At 40.1% G+C, this 17,874-nt stretch overlaps 1 protein-coding gene across 1 annotated transcript in view; it reads right to left on the bottom strand.

Annotated features, from left to right (window-relative positions):
- FBXW8 (F-box and WD repeat domain containing 8) overlaps positions 1 to 17,874 on the bottom strand; it is a 68,314-nt gene that overhangs the window by 34,346 nt on the left and 16,094 nt on the right. The window contains 2 exon segments of the mRNA XM_054006715.1: positions 15,066 to 15,154; positions 15,807 to 15,971. Of these exon segments, the coding sequence (XP_053862690.1) occupies positions 15,066 to 15,154; positions 15,807 to 15,971 (254 nt within the window).

Genomic DNA, 17,874 nt, shown 5'->3' with positions numbered 1-17,874 from the left:
CAGTGCTCATTATATCACACTATAAATGGCAAAACCTGTATTGTAGCTTATGAATCAACCCTCTTTTGTCCTTAAGTCCTGCCTTCACTGCAAAGGCCATGTACAGAAATTTTTAATCAACAGCAGTATTTTTATACACACAAAGGACTGACACTCAAAACTAATGCTTTTTGTAGGCACAAGCTTTCCAATGCCTCATCCATGCATCAAAGTTGCCCAAGTAAAGTCCCTGAAGGCTAATTGATTTGTTCATACAATTAAGTCCTGCCTTTAGAATCCAGGCAGTGCTGCCTTCTCACGGAAAGCTCTCTTGCTGAATCACGTGACAATCTCTAGTTTTACTCCATTTAAGAACACAGAAAAACCAAACAGGACTCTCAGATTACACCGGCCATACCTAATAGATGCATTAAGGCCACAAAACTGAGAGTGGCACAGAACCTGACTTTATAGGGTGTGTTCTAAGGCACTAACCATAAAACTGGGGGTGTGGAGGAAGAGAGTAATGGATGCTGTATGCAGAATGGAACAGTCAGCAGAAAGAATGTAAGAGGACTATCCCCCACACCAGCTCCCTTTGATACTGGTCAAAGAGCAGTATCAAACTGGAATGGAAAAAATAAAGGAATGGTGCATTTTAGTGTTTAATATGGAATCACAGTAGGACTGCAACAGAAGCTCTAAAAAGTTTCTTTAGATGCAGAGAGTGTTTTACAAATAAAAGACAATCCCCTTTCTCATCAATTTTGACATCCTCCCTAATTTTTTGCAGAGGAGTTTCTTTTAGAATAAAATTTTTCATTAGATTGAAAGCTCTTCAGGGCAGAGGACTTGGCTTCTCCTTGTTTATAAAGTGCATGACACACTTTTCCTGCTATATAATTAAGAAACATAAAAACTACTACTACTGATAAATGAGAGGACGGATGGTCTTGTGGTTAAGGCACTGGACATGTCTACACTAGCACTTATGTCAGCAAATCTTTTGTATCTCCAGGGTGTGAAAAAAAAAAAAAAAAAAACCACCACCACACACCGAGCAACATAAATTTTGCCAGCATAAGTGCCTGTGTGCACAGTGCTATGTCAGCGGGACAGCGTCTCCCGCCAACATAGCTACCACCCCTTGTTGAGCTGGTTTGATTATGTTGATGGGAGAGCGCTCTCCCGTCGGCATAACGCGGCTACACAAGTGCTCTTACAGTAGCACAGCTGCAACAGTACAGCTGTGCCACTGTAAGCTTGTAAGTATAGACATGGCCTAAGACTCGTGAGATCTGGGAAATTCCCAGCTGTGCCACAGATTTACTGAGTGAACTTGGGCAACTCATTTAATCTCTCAGTGCAAAATGGGGTTAATATAGTTTCCCTTCTCCTACCCTGTCTGTACAGATTATGAGCTCTTCGGGACAGAAACTATGACTTATTATGTGTTTGTACAGCACCAAGCAGAAGGGGGCACCCATCTCAATTTAAGCCGCTATGTGCTATTGTAAAAAATTTTTCTACTATTTGTAATAGTAAGTAACATTAAGAGTCTCCGCCCAGAATATAATATTTTAGAAAGTTCTAGCTTAATCAGACAGATCATTTGGGGCTATGGCCCTGACCAAGTGATGGCTTTTCCTTTTTCTGGAAATTGTTCTAGTTCCACACAACTCAAGTGATTGGATATAAATCAACAGAAAGCAAATGCTTCTCTTCCTCTCCCACACGGTCTCCACCAAGATCATGGGTCAAGCAACTTTCTCCCACCACCAGAGAAAAACTGGCAGCACCCCTACACACACCCTCTCCTTGAGCCACTGCCCCCATTTCTGCCAGAAGACTTGGAGCCAAATGACCAAGATTGACTGTGTGCGCGGGGGAATGTCTCCCTTGAAGATATGAAGACAGCAAATCCATGAATGGAGGTGGAGGGGTGGTGAAATGACTCTCGTCGTCTCCATGGCCCAAGACACCAAGGCCAAAGCTTTCAAAATTGTCCACTGATCTTAAGTGTCCAAATCGAGTCACCTTGGGCTGGATTTTCAGAGGTACTGAGAATCTGCAGCTCTCATGGTCTTGAACTGGAGTTGTGGGTGCTCAGCATCCCAGAATGTAATCATGCACAACAGGACTCTAGTTGGGCACCCAAAAATCAAGGCACCCAGAATAATTGACGTATGCCTCCTAACAGAAACTCCTGCTAATGGAATTTCCCCACTCAGAAGCAGCAAATGACAGATGCTACAGTGTTTTTCTTTCAGCAGCAGAATCCTAACTCTTCAGAAAGAGGCACTGGAGTTGTGTGTAAATCTTCATCCACTGCATGAGAGAAGCAGGCAGCAGCCAGTATTCACAGCCCCAAGCATTAAAAAATTATAAGTCAGGACCCCTAAATCATGAGATCTGAAAAGTAATGAAGTCTGCATTGTCTTTAATTTCCCTTCTATTGTCGGAGCACTAGGGATTCAGGTTTCCAAGCCTCCCTCACCTCCCAAACATGAGGGTTAAAAACATATCTTATTTTTTAAATGAAAGGTCTGATTCTCCTGTAATCACATTACTCCAGGAGCTGGAGCTTTAAGAAATATCACATATTGCTAGAGCTGACAGCACCGAGCAGCAGAATATTTACCTCCATGCTTAACAGAAGGAAAAACAGCAGCATCTCTCCCTCACAAATGCATACTTGTTGGCACTTATTCAGATGTGTGAATGTAAAAAGAAAGTGCAGAAGACTGGAGTGGGAGGCTGAAGGTTTAAGCAAAATCAGAGGAGGAAAAAAAAAAACAGAATTTGATATTCCTATAAGCACTATGCCTAACTTCTCTATACAGCATGCAAGATAAGCACTCTGGGACTTAAAACATGCTACCACATATGAGAGAATAAAAATAGCTGATTGGTGTTGGGTTCCTTAACAGTGAAACTGCAGATTCCAGTGTGAAAAGGAGTTTTTAAAACAATTTTCCTTTAATGCTATTCTAAAGGACAATACAGTCTCAATGTTAGCTCCATAAACATTGTTCAAGTATTAGAAGAAATTCATTTTTACATCAAGGGATTTGTTGCACAAGGCAAAGTTTCATGTTCATGTGGTTGTTTCGCCTACCATAGGTTAGCTCAGCAGAACAGTACACTGCATAGTAAATAATCTGCTCCTAGATGATAGGAATGCTATAATTAATCTATTAAAGATTCTCTCTCCCCCCCCAATAATTTTTAGGGTTCTCATGCAAATTTTCTTCTGATGATTTATGCTAAACAGAGAGGACCACAAAATGAAGTCCTTTAGACACAGACTAGATACTGAAAGTCTTAAGCCCATTCACACGTTGGCTTCTCTAATGAGATTGCCAACACGGATGACAATTAAAGCTCATCTGGACTTCTTTATGCCAGAAAAAAATTCTAATTTATTTTTAATAAAGCAATAAATAGGTGCTATTTTCTATGGTATGGGTATCATTCACCTGCTTTCTATTTTACCCTTGCTGTTTTGTTGAATTCAGTAGCAAATTCATACTCACGTTCCATGAAACAGAGACGTTTAAACACCTACTCCATTGAAAATAGTTTATTCTACAAGGCATCCTATGTTAAAGAGTGGCAGAACATTCTGTATTTGCTCCCCATCCTTGAACATCACAAGGCATTTCAAGATCCAGTTCCAGATCACAAATACTTTATTCACACTCTGTGGTCTTGTTGAAACGTCTAAGGACCTTTCCTCGAGCTAATTCCCAGCCACACCTAGCACTCAACAAGCACCCACTTCCTGAGTCCTGTTCTACTACTTTGCCAGTGGTGGTGATACAGCCTTTGCTTCTGAAACTCCTGCTAACCAGAAGAGCCCTTTCCTACCTCATCACTTAATACCTCTAAAAAACAATCTTTTCTCCCTTTGAATGTGTTAATGCCTTTCTCCTACTACTACTCCTTATTGTAGAATATACTGACGATAACCTTCCATAATTATATTATTTATTCTGATATTATGTTTGGTACTGCTATTACGTAATTCTGAAAAGCAGTCTGTAATACACCTCCAAGGAAGTTACCATATAAGAACCACCCTACCTTGATTTGCTTGTGTTAACTAAACCTATTTTTAATGCAATAGTGAACGTGTGCCATTTAACATGTTCTTTACATCCAAATACTTTACAAAACATTAATTAAATCCTTGAAACACCCCTTTGAGGCAGATAAGGATTATCATCCATATTTTATAGATGGGGAAACCGAGGCAGAGAAGTTAAGGCTCAGATTTTTAAAGGTATTTAGGAATTGCTGTGATCAGCACTGTAATGCTTAACTAATTAAGGAACCTAAATCTCATTATCACAAAAGAGTCAGGCACTCAGAAGTTTAAATTCCATTTAATCTCTTTTGAAAATGGGATTTAGGCTCCTAAATCAGTTAGGCATTGAGACGATCAGTGCAGCAAAGCCTAAATACCTTTAAAACTCTCGGCCTAACTTACTAGCCCAAGACAAAAAGTGTTACAGTCAAAGTTGAAAGCACACCACACGAATGAGGGTTTTTCTCCCCCATCTGCTTACTTAAGGAAACAATAATTTAACTGCTTTTTACTGGCAGCAACTTTACAAGAAGGTAAGCAATAGTTTCCTTTCTCTCTTTTATAGTGGTGAAAGTGGAAGACAGGTGGTTAGAAAAAAAACCTGTGGCCTGCTTCAGCTGGTATTCCATGCTGACTCAGCAGCGGGCACTGAAATGCAGCACATGTGGAAGGAAGTGGAGGTGTGGGAGTTGGACACGGTTCTAATGAAGTGGTACTGAAGAAGCAGACAATTTCATAAGGGCAAAAACTGGGAAACTGGACAAAAACAAAATCAGATCTGAAAAAGCTTAACTATATTGGATAGCAAGAGCCAGAACAAATTTGGGGAAGGGGGAGGAAGACTGATCTCTCTCCAGAGCCCCAGATGTCTTTATGGTTGCCTAATGACAATTACCTTCAAGCAATTAAGACACTGCTATCACAGTTGCATTGTTAGTAAGCCTTTGGCCCTCAGTGTTGATGGCTGTCTAATTAGTGTTTGTGCAAAGTACAACTGCAACTAATACATAAGCTAACAAATACACAAAAGAAAAACTGTTACCAGAAGCATTTTCAAAACAGTAGTGAATTTATTCATTCAGTCCATGGCAACAGTGCAGGCAAACTGTTTCCTTCTTAATGTTCTCAGTGCTGGCAAGACAGATTTTCACTCCAAACAAATAGGTCATATAGGCCATCACTTGTTTTCTGTTTCTCTAGGATACTGGTATAGATCCTCAATTTGAGCTACCCCAAGTACATCATTCCACAGCAACCAGCTACCCTTGAATGGTTTAACACCACAGAACTCTGATAAGCAGGCTCAAAAAATCAATTGACGATTCTCATAATTCCTCTAAAGAATATGTAGCAAGAAAAAAGGGAGGAAAAATTGCCTCACAGTTAGGTTTAATTTCCAGAAGGCAAAGTCTGTTCTATTTCCAGATACCTGTGGTGATCAACAAAACAAAACAAAAAAAACCCAACAACTTTGTTTCAGGCAGTCAGTGACCATCTGTTAATACTCAAAAGATCTGATTATGAAATCCTTATTAAGTCACAACTCTTACTGAAGTCAGTGGGAATTTTGCTCAAGTAATGATTCACAGTGATAGCACCGAGTTTAAACAGGTGCCTGTTGATAAGCAAGTTAAATAATAATGAGCACTTTGTATTGTCGTGCTGCACTGAACATCTCAAATCTTTCATCTTTATTCTACTAACAGTAATTAAACCAGTCCTTCGTGAAGTTAATGAAGCTTCTGTGGCTTCTGTCATAGCATTTGGTTTTTTGTGAGGGCGGTTTTGGTTGGGGGGGGAGGGATTTCTTTTCGAGAACAAGACTCCGTTAAACATGCAAATCCAGTCCACAAAATCCCCAGCCTTGCTCATTTAAATTGCTCTATGTCTTCTTAGCTATTTATACGGCACCAATATTGTAGTAGATGAGTGCCTCATAGTCTTTAATGTATTTATCCTCAAGACCCACGATGTAGGGCAGTGCTGTTATACCCATTTTACAGATAGATAAATTAGGCATACACAGACTAAAGTGCTTGCCCAATCTGCTAAGGACAATTACCTTCCACGAGGCCCATATAATAAGGTGACAGATTATATATTCAAAATTATATATTCAAAATTATGACAAGTTAGGAGTCCATCAAAAAGCAACACACACACACACACACACACACACACACACAGAGTGATTAAACAGATTCTATGGCCTTGTCTATATTTAGACAGTTAAAACCATGAAATCTTCACTTCTACCAGAAACAGTGGAAGCTGTAGTTTAGGCATAGCTTGGGTCTGTGTACCAGTGTCTTCTGACCCTGCGCAGAGTAAGGTTAGATGACAGAGGGATAACAATGCCCAATCCTTACCTATGCTCAGATATTTAAAGGATGTAAACACCAGGGATGGGGAGGAATTATTTAGGAAGGCACAAGAGAGTACAACTAGAATAGGATGAAAATGAGAAAAGGAAATTTAAACCGAATATCAGGAAAAGGGAATGGTGTAAGTCCCATCACTTAAAAAAACTCTAGATAAACTTGGGGAACAGCGCATGGAGGAAACCCTGCAACTGGTAAAAGAGTAAGCTGAATTAGCTTTTTCATTTTTAATGTCCACAATTCCATCCCACACTTACTTTTGAGTGGCTTATTATTCAAGACAGATGTCTCGGTGTGTGGCCAAATGGTAAGTGCGGACCATTTTGGCGTCAGAGTGTGTGCGACTTTGTACCCAGCAAATTAATTGTGGGCATCACTTTGTTCCAATCCCTAGAAAATAGGGGCTAATAGCACCCGATGACATGCTGTTGGAGAAGGCACAGAGTTCTTTTGTTGAGAAGCTGTACTGGATGTAACAAAATAGCATTTCAAAAGAGCATGCAGAAATATTTACAAAAGCTACTGATATTAAACAACTTTTCAATCAATTTATTAAGTGCACGCAGCTCCTATTCCAAGGCAGTTGGAACAAACAGAAGTATTAAATAGCATCCAGGACATTCCTTGTTCAAAGCCAGCAACCTGCCCTTAAAAAATATTTTACAGCAAATTTGATTCTAAAATTTGATTATAATTCCTCCTTTAAATCCAAGGAGAAACAGGAATTTTTTTTTTTTTTTTTTTTTTTTTGAGGGAGTAGGCTTCTGTAGCATGTGAGTTTTCTATTGCAGTATAATCTTTGCTTGGTATGAATAAGAAAATATCCTGACAACCAATTTAATTAATAGTGCTGGACTGCCACACAGCCACTGAAACCATAGCTGGTATTTACCTCACTGCCACAGTATCGCTAAACAGGGCTGTTGGTACTTCTGCATAATAGTTTCAAAAGGGGACAAAAATACAATGTAAGAAACATACAATAATTGCTCAGACTTCAGTTGGGGACAAGAGAGACATGATAGCTCAATTTAAGAAGATATGAAGTAATGTGTTCTTACCTAGTGTGTTAAAATGTGCATATCTTGCTGATGTCAGAGGAGAAAGCGCTAATTGAAAAGGCTATATTTGTAACAGCCCAGAAGGTATAAGGTTATTATAACTTTAAAATGAAATATATGAATTTGCTTCTTTTATTAAACATAATTTTAAAGCAAGGACAAACTAATCTAGCCTCCGGAGAAAATTGTGCTTTACAAAATGAAGTGAACTGTTGCAGATTTGGGAATATTAGACATCACAGCTGTTCAAAACAGCCATGCTCTCCTTGGAATCTGATAAAAGCTTTGAGTAAAGCAGCAGCTTAATGCTCAGGCAAAATGGAGTGAGTGGGAGCTTCTACAAAGAGCCAGTCTCAGGTTTCTCCTGCCAGTTTCACCTGAAAGGCTCTTTTTCACTAGGTGGCAGTGAAGTGAATACACCTGTAACCTGAACTACCTCACACGTTTTGTAATCCTATCTGCACTTGTGATGTCATTTGTTTTCAACCCTCTGAAAGGTGACCCGCAAAAGGAAACAATATTAAGCTTGGGCCATTTTTGTTTCTTTATAATTAGTGACAAAAACATGAAAGTTTTTTTGGTCTATTAAATGTCTCCTTTGTTTTTGTTCGTTTGTTTTTTGGGGGGAGTTTTGCATTCAGACCCTGCCCCACCTGAAAAAGAATTACTGAAATAGTGACATCACAAGAATAGAGAGTGAAAGTTGAGCAATTAAAAGGAGGGATTTTAGTGAGTTTAAAACTTTTGTTTGTTAATGTGTATTCAAATTTAATGACTAAGTATTTTGTAGAAACATCTTTGTTATGTTTTCAAACATATCTGCCCCTTCAGTTCAGGTGCGACAAGCTACCAATATGCATTCTGAGAGGCATTTATTGAACCTTACAGCAAAACCAAAAATTAGAGCAGAGCAGATGGGATAAAAAGAGAGCATCTTTAATGCAACAAACAAGCTAGGAGGTGAGACCGGATGTCCTGCAGGAACAAACCCTAGAAATAACCAGTTTAGGCTAAGATTTGTTTGTTGCTCATAACTAAAAATAAAGAACGACTCCAGGATGTTGGGTGGCGTTTGGACACTAACCCAGCCTGTGCTTCATGTAATGCAGGGACTCCATACGTCACGGTCCTAGTTAAACTTTGTGCCACGCAACGTGAAGTAATGTCTTTAACTCTCCACACACAAGCATGTGTAACCCTCGCAAGATAAAAAATTTCTACAACCCCTTCTCCAACACAAAGAAATTTAAACATCAGAGGCCTCATCTCTTCACTTCCCAGTTGTTGGAAGAGTGGTCTGTAGAGCTTTCAAAAATATGTACAATAGCAGTAAATGCAATGGCAAAGAAAGTACTATTTCCACAGACAGATGGTGTCAGGCTGCACAGAGAAAAAAAATCCTTAGTAAGAGGAAGATCAGGGAGTTTTCTTTGTTGGTGGGGTTTTTTTTTGCGGGGAAAGACAGAGGAGGCAGACACCACAGCAAAGTGAGTATTAACGTAAATGTAAAAGTTGAAAGGAGCCTGCAACACAGTTCAAGGATGCCTGCACATAAGCATCCCACATATAGCCTATCAGGCAGCAATAAAACAACTGCTGTTGTACTACCAGAACAGTGCTCTGTGATAGTGGCAGGATCCTTTACCTAGAAACAGCCCACAGTCTAATGAACTCCAAATAACTTGTCAAGTAGGGCTTTGACTTTTTGTGCTTCAGAGATTCATTGTGCTAGCAAAATGGAGTGATTAACAACTGACTACAATGTCCAATAGGGTATAGGAATACTAGCAAAGGAGATTAATGCAGAGATTACTGTGCAGGTATACATTAGCTTAGATGATTGTGATGGATATTTTTAGAATACTGTAATGATGGAGGAAAGAACTGCTGTAGAACTCAGGTGTGCTACAGATATTTACTGCATAACAGTCAAACATATATTGAAAACTAACGTATTCAGAATTTGTGAAACACATTTTCCATGCCAATTTATAAGTTACACATATACAGATAAGCTACTGCTTAGGTCAGTTTTGACCTTTACATTTTAACAAAAACTCCAATTATGTTCAAGAGAGACACTGGGGGTGGCTGAAAGGCCGGCGTCTCTTTAAGTGGATCCTTTGAGACGAGTAACTGTAGAAAGGCTGGTCTATACAACATTGATTGGGAGTGAGGTAACCACAAACATCACTGTCTCAAATGAAAAGGAATTCAAGGTCTGACCCAGAAAACAAGCATCGTAACCACTAGATAAAATTTTAATGATAAACACAAGATGCTCCACACACAGGCCAGACTGAATTATCTGATGTCAAAGCCATAAATGCAAGGTTCTTTTAGAAAGAAGAAATCTTAGCAGCCTCCTTCAACCCACAGCTCAAGCTGCGCTAAATCAATCCTTGATATTCTGCCATCTTCTGGTTTAGGTATTGGCAGCAGGACGGAGAGAATGTGGAAGGCAGCGAGACAAATTACAGGTTTCCCTATACAAGAGTAAGTTCCAATCTGTTCATGTTTTGCTTCCTTACAGGAAGCAGGAAGACAACGTCTCAACCTACTTGGTTCCAAATGACTGCATACTCCTGAACTAGTTTAGACAGGTTAACAATAAAGTTCGCAAAACACAATTCAGGGTAATAGTGGTAAGTCACCCTCTTAGAATTGTCCATCTATAGCTTTTTCAGATTCCTTTTCAGACAAATTAAAAACCCTCTATGGCAAATGAAAGATGTACTATTCCATGTTTCTGTCATGCAAAGAAAGTACAGTGAAGCATCTAGAGTTTGTATTTATTTCTTCCAGAGGGGTGATGCTGAGCCACAAAATGACGCTATAACATTTAGCACACTAAGTGCCACTGTTTTCAAAGCAATAAAATATTGATTCAAATGCCACTAACAACAAAATTAGCTTTAAGATTATAAAAATAATCTTTAATGTCAAAATCTTGTGGACAGTAACTCACATGTTGAACTTTAGGGACATGAGGAGTCCCATTCAATTCACATGTGTAAATCTAAGCATAAGTGTTTGCAGGGCTGGAGACACTATCACTAAATGTAAAAGATTACTGATATTTACACCCAGAAGTAAATTGACTTTTGTTAACCTCAGCTATTAAATTACGCATTCACTACTAGGATGCAACAGCTAAATATTGATCACTGGATTCATTATAGTTTTATGACTTATAAATCTGAAAGATGTGACGCCATTAGCCACAATACTATAAAGTTTTTTTGAGGTTTTTTTAATGTTTGGAATCCAAGAACCACCTATTTCAATTAAAGCTGCATATTTAGGTACTTCTGTTCATCATGTGAGGACGGGAAGGTATTTACTTATATAGTTAGCAACTTGTAAGTTTCAGCTACTTTTCTGTAAATCTGTCTTGTTTTTTTTCCTACTATTACTGAAGACGATGGTGTCTAAGCTTGAAAGCTTGTCTCTTCCATGAGCAGAAGATGGTCCAATAAAGACTACCTCACCCACCTTGTCTGTCTAAACATTTAAATAGAAACACTGCTATTAAAAAAGAAAAACAAAATCTGAAAATATCAATATACCAGGCCAAAGACCTTCTGAAATAAAACTTCTTAAAACTCAGACAGAAGGAACTGGGAACTGTAGGCTCCACAGACCCTCTGCTTTAAAAGAGCAGGAGAGCACAAAAGGCAAGATACTTGGAAAAAAATGCCACAGACTTGAAGCTGAAGACACCGCATAAATGGCAAACATGATTACAAGTTGTGACAGCAGTACCAGTAGTCTCATTTAAATAACAATTCTTAAAAACAGCTGGGCAGTTCTGGGATGGTATGAAATTTTGTGCTATCTTGAAGGAATCAGGTCTTGAATGTCATTGGTAGAATGCCAGATGCATCTTCTTTTGGAAAATGGTATTCGATATCTGGAATACAGTTGTGTGCGTGGCGATTTAAAGCAGACGTGGGCAAACTATGGCCCGCGGGCCACATCTGGCCCGCATGACCGTCCTGCCCGGCCCCTGAGCATCTAGCCCCCGGGCCCTCCTGCGCAGCCATGCCACCGGATGGGCCGCGCTCTGGCCCACCAGTCCTGCTGGGCAGCGTGGGGAGTGCAGCTGGTTCTGGCTGGGTGTCGTGGCTGTGAGCTTCTGCTGCTGGTAAGGGGGTAGGAGGGTTGGGTAAGGGAGTGGGGGCTGCTGGGGGGCAGTCAGGGAGGAGGGGAGCAGTTGGATGGGGCGGAGGTTCTGGGGGTGGTGGTCAGGGGATGGGGAACAGGGAGGGTTGGGAGTGGGAGTCCCAGGGAGCCTGTCAAGGGGTGGGGATGTGGATAGGGGTCAGGAGGGCAGCCAGGGGACAGGGAGCGGGGAGGTTGGATGGGGGTGGGGGTCCCAGGAGAGGGCAGTCAGGGGACAAGGAGCGGGGGGGTTGGTTGGGTTGGGAGTTCTTAGGGGGGCAATCAGGGGGCGGGAAGTGGGAGGGGGCGGCCAGGCTGTCCCAGCCCTCCATACAGTTGCGCAACCCCGATGTGGCCCTCGGGCCAAAAAGTTTGCCCACCCCTAATTTAAAGGGATGTTCTCTGGTAGCTTACGTTCCAAATAAGAGTGAAGTGCAGGTAGTAAACAGGTTGTTTGCAGAGGCTGTAACTACATCAGTTTACACTCAGTTTCTATTGCTCATGGTTGTGAAGAAAACTTTTCAAACAGGCATGTAAAAACAACAACAACAATGCATAAACTTTGGAACACAGTAGCACAGCAAGCAGAGGGTTCACAGCAAATTCTGCAACTGTGGGATCACAAAATATATTGGGCCTGCTAATTGGAGCACAGCCACTTTGCTAGTGACAGACTCACAACCGTTGAAGTGACTGCAAAGAAACAGACATCATGACATTAAATAAAAATTACTAAGTTGAGAAAAGAAGAAAAACGAAGGAAGTTTAAGAAAAGGAATAGGCTACAAAAGGGAACATACAAATAGAAACTGGAGTGGGGAGGGCTTTAAATCCATGAAAAGACAGACAACCCCAAGCAGAAGAGGGACCTGATAAGTGTTCGCGTAACATCCCCTTTCCACTCATTGCCTTAGGATTTAGATCTCAGCTCACATGCACAGCCATACAATTCATCTTGCATGGGACGCTTGTAAGAGTCCTCCATACTCAGCTGATCTGGAGCAACCTATATTATAACCAGTTGAAGTATTTGGTATGTGGGGTGTCATTTTTATAGGCAGTTTTCTCTAGTCCCACTGCACATAAATGTACCATTAACATGAAGTGTTGCCATAAAACATCCATACGCTGATGTGCTACGGGACTAAGACAGTTTGATGGTGTCCTCTAACTATTCCTACGACATCATTTCTATTTACTAGTGTGACTTCTTCTAAAGGGACAATAATTACAAAACCTGTGAAATATAACAAGTGTAAATTTAAAATCAGACATCCATGGGATAGTCAGGGTAATTTCACCAGCAAGTCTAGGATGTTCTAAGAATCAGAAACACTTTCAGAGTACTGTACAGATGAATGATCATAGCAGAATAAACAGGGGTGCCAATAAAGATGGAAGAATCAAATATTAATGAAATTCCTGAAAACCAAGTCTTTAGGTCTGCATCTTAAATCAAGTCACATCATAACAATGAAGTGCAGCCAGAAGTAAAGAAAAATAGTCCCACTGGAATACTCTTTCCTGTAGGAAACACAGGAATCTCTCCTGTAATTCAGTACTATTTTCATATAGGTCTGTTCTGCACTTTACACATTCCAGGTGCTACTGCAATATCAATAGTTGTATTTAATCAGAAGATGCAAAGGTATATACAGAAATTACAATGAAACTAGACAACCTTTCAATATATTTAAGTATTGCAGTGACTATTTCAAAATAGGCACAACAATAATAAATAAGGAAGGTAAGTTCTTTCCTCCCTCAACATCCCAGCTCCTGCTAAATCATGTTGCTTCTTCCTGTCTAATATTAAGATGCCAGTCCATTCTTTTAATTTCAGTCCGTTTGTTTCTATCCTCATTACTGAAAGCCTTGTCCATATCTTAGTCACCGTGACCCCTGGCCTCCCACTTCATTCACAACTCTCTCCACAGCAGTTTATTCCAAAAATCACAGCTGCAGTTATCTTCCTTTCTCACCACTTGCATTACATCATTTTCCCTTGAATCCATTGACCGTTTTTTACTACGTCCAACTAAACATTTGTTCTCACCTTCAAAGCCTTACGCATCCTTAAATCTTTAAATCTGTCTCTTATGCCTTATCTATACTAGAAAAGGCACCCTAATGTATCTGCATTAGGGGCTCGCACTGGTTTCACTAGTTTGATTTAACTAAATCTATCTTGTTCCCAACACTCCTCCCAACCCTCTCTCCTTTCTTTATTTCCTTCTCTCAATATTGGGTACTTTTTTTTTTTTTTTTTTTTTTTTAAATTATTGACTATCATGCACCCTGCTGCAAGTAAAAGTCTCCTACACTTATTGTCTCTCCTTAAAACCCAGGAATCTTTCAGACCCCATGCGCACGTGTAATCTCCTTCCATTCTCTTCCTTCGCTTGTGGTCCCACACTGCCTCATATTTGAGCTTGCCAACACTGTTGGGGGGGCGGGGATTGGGGGGAGAACCTGGGGTATTTTATTGTTGTTTTTTTTTAGCAATGGTGTAGCTGCACTAATGTAGCTGCACTGGTGTAAAAAGTGACAGTGACACACACACACACACACACACCCAGGAAAGCTGCACTGATGTAAAAAGTGACTTTTGGTGCAGCTTACCCCTAAGTAACTTTTTACATCAGTTTCAGAGTAGCAGTCGTGTTAGTCTGTATCCGCAAAAAGAACAGGAGTCCTTGTGGCACCTTAGAGACTAACACCTTTGTTTGAGCATAAGCTTTCGTGGGCTACAGCTCACTTCTTCGGATGCATAGAATGGAACATATATTGAGGAGATATATATACACATACAGAGAGCATGAAAAGGTGGGAGTCTTAATTGGCTTCTCAGAGTTGGTAAGACAACTCACACCTTTTCATGTTCTCTGTATGTGTATATATCTATCTATCTCCTCAATATATGTTCCATTCTCTGCATCCGAAGAAGTGAGCTGTAGCCCACGAAAGCTTATGCTCAAATAAATGTGTTAGTCCCTAAGGTGCCACAAGGACTCCTGTTCTTTTTACATCAGTACAACTCATCTACACTCTACGTTTATATTGGAACTACAAACAAACAAACACAAAAACAGCAAAAGCAAAGCCTTAGTCAGTCTTACCCATCTCAGATTGCAAACTCCTTGAGGTGGGAAATTTTTAACTGTCAACTTTTTAAATTTAAGTGTCACTTCTAAGATGACTTGCAGTAGAGAATTACAACAGTCTTTCGTCTTGGTGACAGTAGATCTCAACTGGAAAAGAGCTCCTGCTGGAAAACGTAACTTCTCCCTATTATGTCAGTCTGGATTTGCTCGTGAATTAGTCAAGATACAGCACGCAAGAGCTCACAATGAGGAAGACTATACAAACATTAAACAATTTCATACTTACCCAGCAATGGCAACTCCATCACAAGAATGCACATCACACAAAACTTTACCCAACTCGTACTGCAGCTGGCTCACAGCACCGACGCGGTTCTGCACAGAAATACAGGGACACACTGTTTTTGTAATAGGTCTATCTAATACCAGATTCTCCTAGAAGCCCAGGCCTTCCTAATGCTTTTGTATGGGTTACACTGCCCATTGGAGTGGAGGTCAGAGGAAAGAACAGCCATCCAGTATCTGCTCATCTCCTATACATTTCAGAGTCTCTACTTCCCCACGTATTCTCTTAAGAAGAAGAATGACACTGCTGTACTATGCAAGAGACAGTTGTAGACCGCTACAGACTAAAAGCATCTCTCACTCATCAAATTAAGAGGTGAATTGGGATGGGATGGAGGTTACAGAACCACATGCATAGACTGATTCCAGTGGGGACTCTTCCTAAGAGCAAGGACTGAAGGACCAGGGCTTTAAGTGGTGATTACATGAATAGAGGGCATAGGAGCTATGGTCCAGCGTCAGAGCACATTTTCAAAGTGAAAGCAAGACAGGCAAGCAAGCCACCAACAGCTGAGAGGAGGGTTCATTAAACCCTGCGCTGCCTTCACCTTCTTACTGGCAAAAAAAAGACTGCAATAAGAGGCTCACATTTCACTAGCAGTAGAATGAATGGTTTGAGCTGTGTTATATCGTTCTACATGGTCATCACGGAGTACTATTATTAAAATTCCTTTCACTTTACCTTCCAATTGGTTCTTAAAGTGCGCTCTTTGGCACGGCAGTCTTGAAGGGCAAGTTTCCAGCCGGAACAATCAGAGATGCTGGCATCAGGCAGGTACCCTTCCTGTTGGCACAATCTGTACCAAAGCACTTCATCTTCTGCAAGTACTTTCCATGTCCTGCTCACCTAAAAGCAGACAGACATGAAATAAATACCAGATCAGGTAATTATCAAGGCCCAATTGTCATCTAAATCAATGCATTTATTTTGCCCTACTTTTGTGACAACATGCCCTTTTAAAATTCTAGTGGGAAGAGAGGAGGTAGGTCACATTAAAGATTAAACATAAATTCATGTTCACAATTGTATTTTCACATTTATAGGCTAAAGATAACTCTGATGTCAGCATCACCCCTCTAAAGCCAAGCTGACAATGACTGATTAGGAACGTGACAGCAGTGAGATATAAAATATTGTGACAGGTTTCAGAGTGGTAGCCATGTTATACTCACCAGCAACCACACAACAAAAACACTAACCTAGGAATTTATCCTTGCAACAAAGCCGGTTGCCAACTCTGTCCACATATCTATTCAAGGGACACCATCATAGGACCTAATCACATCAGCCACACCATCAGGGGCTTGTTCACCTGCACATCTACCAATGTGACATATGCCATCGTGTGCCAGCAATGCCCCTCTGCCATATACATTGGCCAAACCGGACAGGCTCTATGCAAAAGAATTAATGGACACAAATCAGACGTCAAGAATTATAACATTCAAAAACCAGTCAGAGAACACTTCAACTCCCTGGACACTCAATTACAGACCTAAAAGTCATAATTCTTCAACAAAAAAAACTTCAAAAACAGACTCCAATGAGATACTGCAGAACTGGAATTAATTTGCAAACTTGACACCATTAAATTAGGCTTGAATAAAGACTGGGAGTGGATGGGTCATTACACAAACTAAAAACTATTTCCCCATGCTAATTTCCGCCCCTACTGTTACTCACATCTTCTTGTCAACTGTTTGAAATGGGCCATCCTGATTATCACTACAAACGTTTTTTTTTCTCCTGCTGATAATATCCCACCTTAATTGATTTGTCTCGTTAGAGTTGGTATGGGAACCCCCATCTTTTCATGTTCACTGTATATTATATATATATATATATATATATATATATATATATATATATATATATACACACACACACACACACGCACCCCTGCTGTATTTTCCACTTCATGCATCTGTTGAAGTGGGTTTTAGCCCACGAAAGCTTATGCCCAAATAAATGTGTTAATCTCTACGGTGCCACAAGTACTCCTCGTTCTTTTTATAAAATATTGTATTACAATGTGCATCAATAAGAATGAAGTATTAAACTAAAATTTTAAAATAGCCTCAAGTTGCTGTCTATTTCAGAAGGAATTGCTTCACCACAATGAACCGTGTGCCTAGAATTACCATTTTAAAGATTCAAAGGAAAAAAACCACTTTAAGCAGCGATTGTGCTACAATTCTTGCATGAAAGAGAACAGTGAAATAGCTCCATGTGAGAGATGCTATTGTCAATGAGATCAGTGATAAGCCTGTTTTCAATCCTAAGGTTGTGTCTCACTTCTAAGTGTCATATACCAAGTAACCCAAAACGTATAGCATGCAGTCCACACCAGTTCAGAGCACTGCCAATCAACAAATATGCCAGATAAGAACGAGGATGTCCAGACCGAAAACAAATATGCTTCATAGAAATGCACTTATATTTTTGCTCATAAGACTCAAACATCCAGAAACACCAAATTTCAGTTTGAGACATTAACTACATATTTGGTGGCAAAAATGCAGTCACCAAGTCTCCACTGCAAAACACGAATAGCCAGACTGATACATGTTGCAATGGTGAATAATATTAACTGCTGCTATGTGTTGCTTGCACTGAAGTGCAGAGAAGTAGGATCAATCAACAAATTCTGCTGTGGCCACAAAATCCTAGCAGCTTTATTGTAACTTGCTTCTTAGTCTGTCTCTCTCTTTTTTTAAAAAAAGGCCTTTTCAAACAGAAATCCCATTAA

This window comes from Malaclemys terrapin, chromosome 16 (assembly GCF_027887155.1).
Source record: "Malaclemys terrapin pileata isolate rMalTer1 chromosome 16, rMalTer1.hap1, whole genome shotgun sequence".
NCBI lineage: Eukaryota > Metazoa > Chordata > Testudines > Emydidae > Malaclemys > Malaclemys terrapin.
This window is presented reverse-complemented; position numbering and strand designations above follow the sequence as displayed.